This window comes from Manis javanica, chromosome 11 (assembly GCF_040802235.1).
Source record: "Manis javanica isolate MJ-LG chromosome 11, MJ_LKY, whole genome shotgun sequence".
NCBI classification, from domain to species: domain Eukaryota; kingdom Metazoa; phylum Chordata; class Mammalia; order Pholidota; family Manidae; genus Manis; species Manis javanica.
Genome location: NC_133166.1, coordinates 5,332,658 through 5,348,069, shown reverse-complemented (window position 1 = coordinate 5,348,069; position 15,412 = coordinate 5,332,658). Strand labels below are relative to the sequence as shown.

The 15,412-nt window shown below is 42.5% G+C and overlaps 1 protein-coding gene across 2 annotated transcripts in view; it reads left to right on the top strand.

The window, feature by feature from the left end:
* The window catches only part of FAT3 (FAT atypical cadherin 3), a 621,620-nt gene that overhangs the window by 486,616 nt on the left and 119,592 nt on the right, over window positions 1-15,412 (top strand). For both annotated transcript variants that reach the window (XM_037011586.2, XM_073215899.1), the window contains exons 5-7: window positions 11,242-11,556; window positions 13,624-13,834; window positions 14,250-14,318. In XM_037011586.2, the coding sequence (XP_036867481.2) occupies window positions 11,242-11,556; window positions 13,624-13,834; window positions 14,250-14,318 (595 nt within the window). The remainder of the gene's footprint in view (window positions 1-11,241; window positions 11,557-13,623; window positions 13,835-14,249; window positions 14,319-15,412) is intronic.

The window sequence follows — 15,412 nt, the reverse complement described above, 5'->3', positions numbered from 1 at the left end:
ATTCGGTTTCACAGAGAGGAGAATGTGGAATAGTATACTGACTAAGGCCTCCATGTCAGGGGAATTGCAAACAGTGCAGGGGGGTTTAGACCGCGGGCTAATATGATGTCACATCTCAGTTCATGGCAGAACTCTCTTAATGGCCCACATGTGAGCACATAGATTGGACCCATCTGTTTGAAACAGGGAGTTAGCACATGTGTGGTAATCACCATCACTCTAAAGAAACTTTGAGGAGGTGTTTAGTTCCTGCTGATAGGGAAGATTAGAATCAAGGAAGTTTTATGAATAGAAAATGATGAGCAGACGAGCCTGGAAGGAAATGGAAATGTGATGAGATTAGTAGCTGATGTATACCTCTCTGCAGGGGAAAAAAGCTTTAGCAGAAGTCAGGCTGGGAAACACTCTATTTCCTGAAGTGCAAAGAAGAGATTTGGACAAAGCTGTAATCTTAGCAGCCTCTGCCAAAGTGAACTGGTCAAAGAGCTTTCTAAAAAACACTGCCGTTTGGCAGTTGCTAAATCCAAACACGGCAAGGAACAGTTGCCATGAAGTCCTGAGATGCCAGGGCACATGCATTTACTGAGGACCAGCTATGTGCTAGCACTGTGCTAGCCCCTGGGGTGGCTCTCAGACTTGTAGGAACCAATGTCTTACAGAAGACAGACCACACGCGCCCAAAGGGGGTCTCTGGGAGGGTTGTGAGCAGGTTTTGTCTTGGGGTTTCCCAATAATGTGGCGTCTTTAGGCAAAGAGAAAAGGCAGTGACCCCCAGATCTAGGTTCTAGGGTTCCATGGATCACAGAGTGCCTCTGGTTTGTGCCTTTCAAAAAACAACATTTTTAGGAAAAGCAAACTTTCTAAAAGACAGTTCAGAGTAAATGCTCATCAGATTTATCTCATCCGTTTTCCAAAGACAGGCAGTTCTAGCATTTAGTGAATGGATTTTATTGTTTCCATGCCTTTGTAAAGAAAGAATCCATTCTTTGTAAAGAAATCCATTTAGGGAAAGAATTTTCTTGTTTTGATTCCTTTGTTTGGGAAGAAATACACCGCATTCTGTCCAGAAAGTGGCTCCATGCCTCCGAGGTTCGTCTCTCCCGAAGGATTGCCTGCCTGCCTGCCCTTCTTGTCTCTTGCCCGTGTCTTTGTCTCTTCCCTGACTTACCCCGTACTTTACATGGTTTTCTCCTTTGCTTTTTCCGTCCTCACTTCCTTTCTTTCACTTATTTCAAATGAAGACTTTTCCCTTACAAAATAAGTCACTCCATAAATTGATTTGACTGGTTCGCGTACGCTGCCTGAAATATCTGACATACTGGAACTGGAATTAGCAGGGACACGAACAGTCCAGAGCCCAGGGAGTATGTCCCTCAGCTGTACCTACCATTAGGTACAACACAGATTAGGGGGGTGAACAGAGCACCGCCCCGTCTCCAGCTGACTTCTTTGTGCCAAATTGTTGGTCAAATAAGGGAAATCCCATGTAATGAAACCAAGGGCAGTTGCTTTAAGGCTCACTTGTTATTTCCCCCATGAAAAAGATGGATGACCGTACAGGTTAATTTTATTTGAATGACTTCACCTTTCAAAAACTTTGTCTTCAAGAGTTGCTCCTCCTCAGAGACCTACCTTTTGATTTACTGTTTGGGCATAGTTGCCCTTCCAGAAATGGCAGGAAGCACTTGTCTTCCCAACAATGCCTCAGACTGAGCCCATAGACGGACAGGCCTGAATGCTAGTCCTCACCTTATACCGACCTCTGAGTATTCTTTAAGGAGGTCCTTTCCCTGCTTCTCCATTTGTGAAGAAGAGATAAAGTTATTTTCAACCTCTGCTATCTTGGGAGGATTAAGTGTTTAATGTTTGTGAAACATTTTGAAGATAAAAAGTAAACATAACATCGACTCTAGACACAACTTTTCTTTTAAGAGTTCAACACTCTGAAAAATAACTAAATTAAAACTTCTACAATATTGAAAAACACAGATGAGAATTTGTGATTATAGGCCTCCTTTGAAGTTCAAAGGGCAGCTGGGAATAGTGGAACCAAAGTCTTGGAAAGATCCAGGTTATTGCCAGTCATGTGATGTTGGGCTACAAAGCTCATCTGTCTCGACCTGTTTCCTTGTCTGTAAAACAAGTGGGCTGACAGAGAATAATGTCTAAACTCCCACTTACTCTTGAGTTCTCTTAACATCTAGTGCGTCCGTGCTTTCCTGTGTGTAGCAGAGGTAAGAAAAGGCAGTTTCCCTTTACTCAGAGGTTCTACTGTACACACGAGAACACAGTAGGGGTAAGAAAACACTCAATTCAGTGGGTCCCTTCCTCTACCTGTGTAGTAACCAAGAATGGAGACACCCAAGGACATATAAATGGCTAGGTGTGCTAGCCACAACTGGTCTTGTAACAAAATAATGAAAATACCTAGGCATTCTCACTGGATTTAATTTTCAACAGTCACAGCATTTAAAATCCTATCCATAGAGAGAGTGTCCTGTAGATCCCAGTGACCGCTTTGGGCGTATTGTTTTAAAATGCAATCAGATCCAAGAGAGGGTAACACACTATTCATAGTTTTTTACAGGGCTTCCTAATCTTTGTCCCATTATGGTGCACATAGAAGATGGCAATATTGGTGCAGTATTTTAAGTAAAGAGAAAGGCTAACCCCAGCCAGAGGTGATCCTAGGATCCAGTGATATGAGATCACACTCATCTACCAAGAGTTAGGAGAATCAGTATTGCAGCATATCTGCAACCTTCTTGTTGCATGTAGTCAGAAGCTCTGCCTTGATTTAAATGGCTTTATCTTTAGATTTCTTCCTTGCATAGAATCTATTAGCTGGGCCCTAAGACTGGAAAATGAGATGGAGAAAGGAAAAGCTTGAGCTTTGTCTTCTGCTCTAGAAGAGTATCAGGTGCTGAGATAGCCCATAGCAATCAGGAGACTCAGGATGAGAGCACAGAGTCCTTGGGAAGCAGAAGGGGTGTTGCCAAAATAGGGAGAAGTTATGTGGCAGCCAAGTGCAAATGCAGAGATGCTTGGTATATGGGCTGCGTTCAGCCTAGACAGTGGCAGATTAGCTGGTAGCAACAGTGCCCTGCAGAGCTCCATCTGAGTCCATGGCCATATCCCACCTGCAGTGTGAGGAGTGAACTGTCAGATCTTGCTCAGGGTGTGCTGAAACTGTGGTGCTGTGGTCACTGACGGGGCATGTTCAAACTGTGTTCAGAGGGAGGAGAAGGTGGCCATGCCCCTGGTTGGGTCAGGCATGTAGGTGAGAAGCAGCACAGAGTAGAGGCCAGGGATACATAGCCTGAACCAGGTTGAATGGACTTTACTTCCTCTTTCCCTGCCTGCTTCTAATCTGCAGTATGGGATAATCATCACATTTCCTCCCAGGTCTGATGTGAGGATAAATGAGTTAATTACAGATTTGTTAAGCACATAGAAGAATCCCAACACAGAGTAAATACTAAATGCATGATAAATAAGAGAGAAACTGAGACCTCCCAGCCCCCACTTCCTCCCAAGTCCTTTATCAAGGAGAAGCATACAGCAAATTTTGTGAAAGGGAACTAAGGGGAAGAGGTGAAACAAAATAGAATGAGGAGCTGTAGCCACACTAAGGAAGTTTGGGTCTCAAGTCTTAGCTGAGAAGAAATTCTTACAGCTGCAACCCACTGCCTGGTAAATTTTTTAAGCAGTTGAGGAGAACAGGCAAGATTCCACAAGACTGGAGACAGTCAAAGATGGTCCAGTTATCAAGGAGGGGAAAGCTTGATTCTAGAAGCACAGATACAAGCAGGATGTTGCTTCATAGCCACATTTGAGGAGGGGATTTTAAACAGATGTGTAACTTTGGGGGGAAAATCCTGAGACAAAATACTTTGAAACCAAAATCGGTCAAAGGGAGAAATAAAGTGGGAGAAACTCGTCCATTTCTTATAAGCATCCCTCCATGTCTCTCTCGCCACCGGCTGCAGCAGAAAAGGCCCCACCCAACCTCCCTCACTGGCTCATGTAATTACCTATTGATATGGAGATGAACTACTCCTTTCCACCCCTTGGAAACACCTATTGATATGGAGATGCACTAAAGCCAGGCTAAATATTCTGGAAATACTGCAATTTTACCCATAAGACGATTAACAGATGCTTCCACATGGGCAGTGCAGGGTAAGGAAGAGAGCATGAGCTGACTCCAAATTAACTCCCTTGCAAACCCATATTTTGTCACTTCCTGACGGAGTGGCCTTGCAAATATTACTTCTGAACCTCACTGTCTCCAGATGTAGAATGAAATGGCAGTGTCTACAGGGCACCTGTGAAAAATAGTGACAATGTAAATCATCTTCTCCAGGACTGACAAACAAGGCATGGAAAAATGATGTCACTATAACAAAAGAAGTCACAAAACGTAAGGTTTAGAACAGAGGTCAGCAAACATCTTCTGGAAAGGACCAAAAAATATTTTAGACTACGGGGCCTATATAGTGGCCTATACCTTTACAGCAGGAGAGCAGCCACAGATAGCATGTTAATTCTGGGTGTGGTTGCATCCCAATAAAACTTTATGAAAACAAGGGGCCAAATTTGGCCCAAGGGCTACAGTTTGCTTATCCCTGTTTGGTTTAGAACCAAACTGCCAAGATTAAAATAAGGCTCTACCATTTATGAGCACTGTGACCTAGGGAAAGTTATTAAATTCAATCTGTTTATCTATCAAATAGGTGTAATAATAGTACCCATCTCATGAGATTGTTTTAATAATTGAACAATTAGAGGAATAATTAAAGGAGTAAGGGCTGTTCCTCTCTCAGTGAATCCTTGCTACATAGTAAGCTTTAAGCTTTTGATATGTTACCTGCCTTCATTATGATTATCCTAGTAGCCTAGAATAAGGAACCAAAATTTCCAGTAAGAAAAAATTTAATAGGAACAAATGTAAAATCCTACAGTTAGGCTCCGAAAAGAAAACTGTGCACTTATGGTTAACTGCTTTCACAGGAAAAAATACCTAAGTGGTTTAATTCATTTGTATCATAAAACAGTGTGACAGAGCTGTCACCCAGTTTGTGCATGGTCTCGGAGTAAATAGACATAACATTGCCTCTAGTACAGTGAGTGTAGTTTGCGAAGGTTTGACTAAGTTTGATGTGCTATTGTTTTGTGGTTTTGTCCTGGCCATTGTATCATAAGAAGGAAGCTGATATCAAGAAAACATCCTGAAAGGGGTAACCAATATAATGAATAGCAACTCATTAAATATAATGAATAACTTGAGAGGTGATACATGAATTAGAGTTTTTCAATCTGGGTGAGGCTTTTCAAATATCCTTAAGGATTTTATGAGTATGGATAGTTTGAAATGTGCCTTTCCAACCCAAATTACTTACCCCTCTTCTCATCTATTGGCGGGGTTTACAACCCCTGTCCTTGAATCTAGGTTCTGGGACTACTGACCCATAGAATATAGATCAAGCGATGCTGTGCCAGGTTCTGGGCCCAGGCCTTAGGAAGCTGTCACCTGCCACTTTCTATCCTTTAGCCTACTTGCTCTTAGAACCCAGCCACCATGCTGTGAGAAGCACAGGCCACCCAGAGGAGCTGCTTGTAGGTATAGGGGCTTTTGACCTCAGCTCCAGATGAGGTCCTGGCCAGTGGCCACCATCAACCAACAGAGATGTCCAGTAACTATAGACCTGGCTACCTACAATGGCAATTGCATGAGACTCCAAGAACTCCCCCTTTGAACTGCTAGAACCAGGACAGATAACAGGATGGTAGTTATTTTAAGCTACCTGGTTTTAATTACATAGCGGTATATAACTTGGGCAATGTGGAAGATGAATTTGACTTTTTCTGTATAGTTACAAAGAACAAAACTAGTCTATGGGAAGCTGCAGGCAGTCTAGACTAATTATAGGCATGTAAATTCAGGTTGAGCGTTAAGAAGAGCTTTGTGAAAATCGAAACTCTCAAACAACGAATGGGCTGCTTCATAAGGCATTGAATTCATCGTACTGAAAATATCTAAACTGAGGCCAGGTGATTGCTGGTCTGGAATATTACAGCGGATTTGGGGCATGGGGAGGGGTCAGTTTAGTAGGAATCCATGGGATTCTTTTTTGGTTGTCATTGGTTGGTTAAGTGGTTGGTTTATCTCCTAATTTGCATCAGAAAGAGTTTTATAACTAGAAGGCACTAGATGAATATTTCATTCATTTGACAAATATTTATTCAATGTTTACTACATACACTGTTGTAAATGCTAGAAATACATCTGTGAACAAAATAGACAAAAATCTACATTTATGGGGCTTAAATTCAAATAGCAGCAGATATGCAATAAACAAGCATAAAAGTTAAAAATTGATAAATGTAATGATGATGAGTGTCAAGAGTAAATATGAAATAGGGAAGGGAGATGTGGAATCCCTGAAGAGGGGTTTACAATTCTAAGTGTAATGCCCTGGAAATAGCCATTGATGATGAGTTAATGGTTGAGGAGGATGCTACAACTGAGCTCTCCACTTTATAAATATTGAATATATTCTCAGATACTCTTAGAATCATTGGAGACAAGGCAGTGGATAGACACAATGTCTCAGCATTCAGGTTGCTTACATGCAAACTATTGCAGGAAGAGAGACAACAATGTAAATGCATCAGGCAATTTCAGTGAGTAAGAATTGTGGCCTTCCACCCGCTACCATAACTCCAGAATCCTCAATGTCCATCCAGTTTTTGTTCTCTAAAGCTCTCGCATCTTCCAAGAATAGATTTATAAACCTGTTCCTCTTGGTAATTTTGTCATCATAATCTACTGAGTCACGTCGGTCACCTCTGGTTCTGCCTGGTAGTCACAGACCCCAAGGGCACCATACGAAGATGAAGTGGACTGTACTGTCCCTTCAGTGGTACTGAACTAATTGTGGGTCCTTTTGTTAGTTACTAGCTATAAGCACCTGAAAAAATTGATCTTTCAGTCTCTGATTAATGGCTGAACCACTGATTATTGATCAATGATGACAGCAGAAAATCTAGGTTAGGAAGGCTCAGTTTTCTTTTGTTGGATTGTGGCAGAACAAGAGGCCGTATGGAAAGTATCTAAACAATAGCTAATTCCTTGCATGGTTAGTGAAAAACGATGCAGAGGAGGAGATAATGGGGATTTATCTCAATTAGTTTTGCTTCAATCTCCTGTACAGCTACTCCTTTCATATAGACTAATCCCAGCTGGTGCGTTGAGGCCTAGGGCAACATGAAATATGAAGTCTAAGAGTCTGATGGAATCATTCATGATTAATAGTACAGGTATGAACACAGCCAGACACATGAGTGGATCTAGAGAAATAAAAATGGTAATGAAGACTTGGAGGTTAGCAAAGACATAGTTCAGTTCAGCAAACATTTATTGAGAGTATTTCCGGTTCCAGGAAAGATGAAAAAACAAGGTCCCTGCCCCTGGTAGCTCACAGTATACTGAAGGAGCCAAACAAGGAATAGATCACTTTGGTAGATTGTAAGTAAGTGTCCACAGTGGCCAGCCTGGTTTTGGAAGCAGCTAGCCATCAAATGAGCGGTCCTGAGATTGGTAGTGTTTTCTGTGATGTAAGGTGCCTGTGAACTCCAGAGTACAGGGTTGAGATTGTATCCACCTCCATCTGACCCCAACTCATAGAATCTTAAAGCAAGAATCCCTAGGAAATCCATATATTCTGAGTCTCTTCATTTCTTTCAGATGATGAAGCAGAACTCTTCAGCATCTGAATATTTTCCCCACTAATTATCAAAGGGAAGAGTTTTGGGTCAATTGATTCTTAATTTCACTCAACAGCATTTATTGGCACGTAGAGCTGTACCAGGTACCAGAACATAATGGTGCATAAGAGAGAGCCCCTGACTTTAGGTTGCTCATGGTCTGGAACAATTGAGTGGAGACCAACAGGTAAGCAGGTACTTAGAAATACAGGATGGTGATGAATGTCCTGGGGTCATGGATGCAGTGGAGTGGGAGCATGGTGAGGGCACCTCCGTCAGTCTGCAGGAGGCAGGGATGGCTTCGAAGAAGTGTCTGAATTGAAGCTTCTAGAATGAGTCAGGTATATTCCCAAGAGAAGGCATTCCATAGAGACAAATGACTCTGCAATGGAATGGAGGTGTAACGAAGAGCGAGACGCACTCAGGATGTCCCCAGCACATGATGTAAGGCGCAGAGGGCAGGAAAGGAGCAGATAGCACATGGTGATAATCAAGCCCAACCAGATCCTCGTTCTCAAGGAGCCCCTGAACAATGTTATACAGGTCGGTGATATGATCGGATTTTTAAGAAAGAAATAACACTTTACATCAAAGGTGAAGTCTGGAAGCAGGGAGACCTGGAGGCTGTTGTGGCAATCCAAGCAAGGTGCAAATGAGGCCCATCCTAGGGCAGTGTTGCAGAGGAGGTGCACATAGGAGATACCTGCTGACCTCCAAGTTTGGTTGGATATAGACAGAGAGGGGACTCTTAGTGGATGCCCAGGATTCTGGCACAAACTGTATGTGAGTAGGTGTGGCTGTCACTCACTGAGACAGTGAAAACAGGGGGAGGAGGTTTGAGAGTATGGATTTCAGACTGTGTCTCTTGGGGTGTTGGGTGCATGTGTGAGGTCCATAGAAGATCAAAGTGGTTCAAGATGTTGTTTTGGAGTCTGCCAATAAGGCTTGGGCACAAATGCACACCTTGGGGAATTATTAGCACATAGATGGTAGTTGAAGCCATGGGTAAGGAGATGGAAGAGTTATGGGCCAAAATACAGGAAAGGCAGCTTAGGGCTATGTGGCAAAGGGCCTGGAATGATCGATAGAGGTTTTACAATGTGAGACTGCTTCAGCTAAAAGCTTACCCAAGCAGGAACTGAATTGGAGTCTAATCCATTAAATAAGACTTTGTGGAGTGTGTTCTGTCTGTGTGGCCTGACACAGGGAAGAGAGCAATGAACAAAACAGGCAGTCTGGTTTTGCCCTCACGCAGCTTCACCCCTTAGGTGGAGAATCATGTATTTGATGAACTTCCACAACAGTAAGTGCTACTGAAAAAAAAGTATAGGGTAATTTAAGAGTACATAACTCAGGAAGGGGATAGGGAGGGACTTGCACTTGATCTGTGGCTCAGAAAGCCATCCCTGGGGATGACCTTTCAGCTGGACCTAAAGGATGAGGAGGCGAGATCCAGGAAAAGGGATGAAAGAGCACTCCAGGGAGAGAGCATGGCGGATGGCATGTGCAAATGCCCTGAGGTAGAAGAGTGTTGTTGCAGAATCTGAAGAATGCCTGTGTGGCCTGAGGGAGCAAGAGAGCTGGATGTGTAAGGTGAGATGGTGACATAGGTGACCTCCTCCCCTTGGCACACCTAGGAGCTGCCTCACCCTTCCCTGCCTGTAATCAAATGCCTTGAAGACCTGGGTTGGTCAATCCAGGACTACCCTGCAAGATAGTATTTTAACAGCAGCAGTAGTCTTGGGTGAGTGGAAAACCACAGCCAGGAGGGTCCCTCCTTTCCTTGGCAGCTGCCTGGCCCTGAAGCAGCACCAGAGCTCCATCTTGGAGCCCCGCGAGGTCCCCCTGCAGGGCATTTATTGACAAGCAATGGGGACGTGATTTCGTGCACAGTAAAGACAGTGAACATTGTCTGGATTTGGAAAGAGGCTCTTGAAGCAAAAAAAGGAGGCAGAGCTGTCAGCAGCCAAGAAATCAATGTGTTTTGGTCAACACAAGCCTCCTGGGAGTGTAACGTTTTAGATGGGCGGCGGCAGAATGTGCCTCTTCAGAATCGGCATGTCCGGGAATCAGCTTGAGTCAAAATCCAGCCTTGGCACATGTTGGCCATGATGTGTCTTTTGTGAAACCTAACAAACCAATTGGGGAAATAACTTTAGAAGGAAACTTGATTGATTTTTCAAAGAAAGCAAGAACTCCTATGAAAATTTATCTTAAGTCTATTAAAACTATCCTTCTAGGCAGCTTGTAAGAGAAACTAAAGTAGATTCTTGTTCCATTTTGCAAGAAGCTTTTAATTTGTTTTCCCACATTTTTGGCCCCTTTTTTCCCATTATTTCTGTCAGGTTGCTTTATTAGGTGAAAAACTAAATGACCAGTTGCTGGAATTCACTGTTGTTTTTTTTCCAATCGATGCAGAGTACATCTTTATGATCCTTCCAGCCTCCAAATATATATTTTGAGGCAATAAGCTCTCTTGTTCAGGGTAATGACTTAAAGATTAAATATAGGCTTCTTCCAGGTTTTGTGGTTAAACAGAACATTGAGACTTGCCCAAAGTTCAACACCTGGATTTAGCAATGGGACCTCTGAGCCTCTGTTTACTCATCTATACAATGGGAATAAATAAACCTTCTCCATGTACTAAAGAGGTTATTTAGGAAAGAGAATGAGAATGCATGGAAGGGGGCTTTATAAACTGTGTCACCATCTACATGTTAAATAGTAATATGATAGTATCATCATCGCAATGACCAAGAAGATTATTCACAAGAAGACTCAGACTTCTTGTATCTTCCTTGCAAATTCAGTATATGCACATGCTCTTCATTGCTCTCAGTTTTCACAAACACGCATAAGAATAGCATCTCATCGATATGGGAAGGGATGTCCATCCCCCATGAATTTCCCAGAGAGGGGAAAAAATATTTTGTGGCTGCTAAAAACATATTTTAACTGTCAAATGTACCTAACAAATATCACAGTTTTCCTTCTGGGCAGTGATAAAGGTCACAAATTTTACATGAAGATGGAAAAGAAAAGAAACAAATACTGAAAGAATTTGGATAATCACATTGTCCCAGGATTAGAAGAAGCACCCATGGATTAATGCATAATCATGGTTGTATTGTTTTTTGTGTCTGTTAAGGGGAGCATAGTTTAGGTCCACTAAGTTTATATAAGCTGGCACAATTTATAGTTATTTCTTTTCTTTCTCCCTCTCTATTCCACATAAAAGCCCTGCTCATTTGTACCCTTTCAACAATGGTTTCCAGTACTGAATTTAGGGCATTACCCTGCTTTTATGGATGAACTATAAAAAAATTATGCATTTGTCATGCACTACAGGAATAAGGAAAGTTGAGATGTCCTAAGTCCTAGAATAGACCTCTTGTGGGATGGGTAAGTGGAGGAGTGGGGAGAAAATAATTCTCCCTACTGATTGCAAAATGCTTTCTCTTTTTAACTCAGGTGACCATAACAGATGGCGGTTCCTCTCCAAAACAGTCGACCATCTGGGTGGTGGTTCAGGTTCTGGATGAAAATGACAATAAGCCACAGTTCCCAGAGAAGGTCTACCAGATCAAGCTGCCAGAACGTGACCGAAAGAAGAGAGGAGAACCCATTTACAGGGCTTTTGCATTTGATAGAGATGAGGGCCCCAATGCAGAAATCTCCTACAGTATCGTGGATGGCAATGATGATGGAAAGTTCTTTATTGACCCTAAAACTGGCATGGTTTCTTCCAGAAAGCAATTTACAGCAGGGAGTTATGACATCCTAACGGTAAGATTTTTCTGAACCTCAACAACATTAATGGGGGGAAGGAGTTATGTTCTTACTCATATATATTCTTTTGCACAATAAATCTTTAGAGTAAAAAGTGCAGCCACTCAACTTTGGAAGCTACTTTCTGTTTCAGTGATACTCTTAAATAATGAGACCATTTTCTTCAGTTGTGTCCTATCAGCAAATATCTCCCATTCTCAGTACACAGCCTGCTCCATCACATACTCAACTACACTTTGTGCAGCCCTAAATCATTCCAAAGTACTGAGCATACATATAAACTGAAACTAGGGGAACACAATGGTGACATATTCTATCCATCACATAATATATCACCACATGACATATTACCACAAGACTTCCCAAAGAAAACAACTCTTGTAATTGTTGACAGTGTGATAGAACATGACTTTTGTTTTGTAAATTTGAGGCACAAATCACAGCTACGCTTATTTTGTAAGTGAAAAACTTAAGTAAAAAGTGACTAAATTTTCATTTTCATTGTTTAGTAATGAAATAATATAAATAAAATAAAAGCCAACATGAGCACCATCTCAAATGGAGACTTAAACCCCCATATCTAAGGTGCAAGCCTGCTCTCCACACCCCCAATCACCTTAGACAGATGGCTTTTAGGCCAGAAAGGGGACTGGTAATCCATACAAGTGATGGGTGCTTCCCAGGGTCCCAACAACACTCAGGAGTTAGTGCCATCTGCCATCCTTCTCTTAGTCCACAGCCTTCTCTGCTGTAGGCAGTCAGTCCTTAACTATTGTAAATAATTGTCTGAGTCCCTTGGTTTATCATTTCACTCCTTTGGTCTGGACTTAGGTTCCTTTCCCTGCTCAGTAACATATCCAAAACAGTGGGAGAAAGGAGAAAAGTAGCACTGTTTTTACCATTAGCAGCTCTGGTGTAATATGTGCTGTTGCAGTTGTGTGAGACTTGCTGATGGGAATCTTTGAGGACCAGATGATACCGTTATTGCCCCACCCAGATATCCTTTGCCAGACTGTGCAGCTATCCCCCAACTGCTGTGCTCCCTTCTCCAGAGAGTCATCCTTGACTGAGCTTCTTGGCACAATAATTTCCACATTCCCAATCCCAGCCCAGTAGCCCTTAGCCAATGATAGATTGACACCAGATACAAAAGTCCAAACCCCCTTGCCTCCAGGTGGAGCCAACCCTGTGGCACAGTTAATGATTCAGAGTTCCCGGTGGGATCAGGCTGATGGTGGCCCTCAGCTGAGACCACACCCTTATTTGGCATCTTTCCCTGTCCATCCCACTTTCCTCAGTCCCTTTCTCCTAAGAATACTTCCCACACCCCCAAAATCATTTGTACTGAAATCCCTGCCTCAGGCTCTGCTTCCAGGAATCCTGACCTAAGATGTGTGTCTGCAAATGTCCTCTATCTCACAGGAATTTTCTAGGGCAAAGTAATAATTCATGAACATATAGCATTTGGGTGCTACGAGTTGTCTCTGTTTTTAAAGGCTATAACCATTAGCCATGCACCTATAAGTGTCATTTTTAGGATGTACTATTTTTAAATCCTTTCTTTAATGTGGATTTTTAAATTTTGATATTTTTATTTTCTGTCAGTGTTTTTTATTTTTTGGACTTAACACACACACACACACACACACACTTACACACAATATTTATGCTGAAGTAAGGATTCACAATGCACTTTATTCCCTTTCAAGCATCATCCCCAAAGTTTAAAGAATCAAAGTAAATATTCCTACTAATATAACTATGATTCATGCCTATAAAACACTGAAAATTCTAAGCACATTTGTTTTTCAAGTTTTCCACATCTTTAAGTTGGTGATGGTTCAAATCACCTTGTGAATGTGGTGTGGGGCCCCCCCATGTGATGAAGTTACTACACCCCAGTTCCTAAGCCCATTCTCCCCAGATCTCCACTCTCTTCTTTCCCTTGCTGACACTGTGGTGAGGTTGGGTTCTTGGCCTAACAATATAGGAGTGACAGATCCAAATTTCTGTAAGGATCCGAGCTCTAAGACATCTTTCTGTGTTCTTTCCATGTGTGAGTAGATAAAGGCAGTGGACAACGGGCGCCCACAGAAATCCTCCACGGCCCGCCTCCATATTGAATGGATTAAGAAACCACCCCCTTCACCTATACCGTTGACCTTCGATGAGCCGTTTTATAACTTCACAGTCATGGAAAGCGATAGAGTCACTGAGATTGTGGGTGTGGTGTCTGTGCAGCCAGCTAACACCCCTCTGTGGTTTGACATAGTTGGTAAGTTTGAGACTTCCAGAACAGTATTAGGCAATGTAATCATTGACTGTTTGGAGCTGCAGCTAAAAAAAAAAAAAAAAAATCACACTAACGATTAACACTAAGATTAAAAGATGTATAGTTCTGGAATGCAAAAGAGCCAGTAAAATGAGTAATCGACCTGTGCTTTCGTTCCGACTCTGTAGCTAAGCTGAACAGAAAGTGCTCTCTGGCTGGTTTTTCCATAGTATGTTATTTACTGCAATCTTAATGTCCTTCTGTGTGTCATTTAAATTCTATTGTCACACTTGGCTAATCTCATTTCTAAATGTATTGATGGTACTAGACTTGCTGTCCTTCATTTCTCTCTTTTTCTTCACCTTTTTTCTGCATTCTGTTCTTTTTTTTTTTCTGCTCCCGACTGCCCTGCTTCAAGGTGGCAAGCATGCTCGAGAGATGTTCTATATTCTACAGACAGCTTGTGGGCAGAACTGTTCAACAGAAGGTACCCTTAGTGCAAACACATTTGCTAAAATACAGCTATCCAATCTGCCTTTTACGGGTTTTTTTTTTTAAGCAAATTAAATTACATCTTTCATAACTGCCTGTGACAGGCTGAAGTGCAGCCCACAGATTTCATACATGCCTCTAACAGCTATTGCATTACTCATATCCAGTGACTCCTTTGTTTGAGGTTTGCTGGGGTTTGGATTTGGGGACAGGGGGTTGTTTTGATTTATTTTCTAAATTTGTTTCTTTGCTTTTGAGGTATGTGGGCTTTTTGTTGTTTTTTGTTTTTATCTTCTGGTAGGTTGGTTTATTTCACTGGGCCTTTTTGAATTGAAAATTAAATTAGAATATACCCCTTACAATATATCCCAAGCCCTCTCTTTTGCAGGACTAGGGCCATTCATAAACCAAAAAGCCCCACCAGGAGAGTCCCCTGGCTGCCATCCACAAAAGGAAGGGCAGGAAATGGAACCTGGATATATAGCTAGTGAGAGCTTCCTGCGAGAGCTGAATAGAGAAAGCAGATGGAAGCAGGCGGAATAGGCATTGGGAGCCAACCTTTAAATTCCTTGAAAGAAAGCAAGCACACCGGGCTGCAGAAGGAGAGGACAGAGCAGCACAACTGCCCTCTACAAACCGGCAGGGAGAGGCAGTGGAGAGGAAATAAGTGTGAGAATGGGGAAACAAAATGGCCTGTTGCCAAGAGGAGAGAGGGGAGGGTATGTGCCAGCCCCGGACTGGACACCGGGTTGAGCTAGAGCTGACTTCCCACGGTTCTCTGTGGGAGGCAGGGAATCCAGAGCGATGGTCTGGAGGAATCATTTCCTTCCTCATGTCCCTGACTGCATAGGATGGGCAGGAGCCCACTCTCTTCCCAGGAATGGCTGGATCTGGGGAAACCATTTAGAACACTCCACATCTGTTTTAATGAGGCACAGAAAAAGAATTTCCCATGACCCCCTATCAAACTTCAGTAGACACTCCTCTGAACCCCCAAAAAGAAAGGGCTTCTCTTCTCAAACTTCACGTTATGGAATGCCAGTAGAACATCTTTGTTTTACTTAATTGGCATTAATCACACTATCCCTG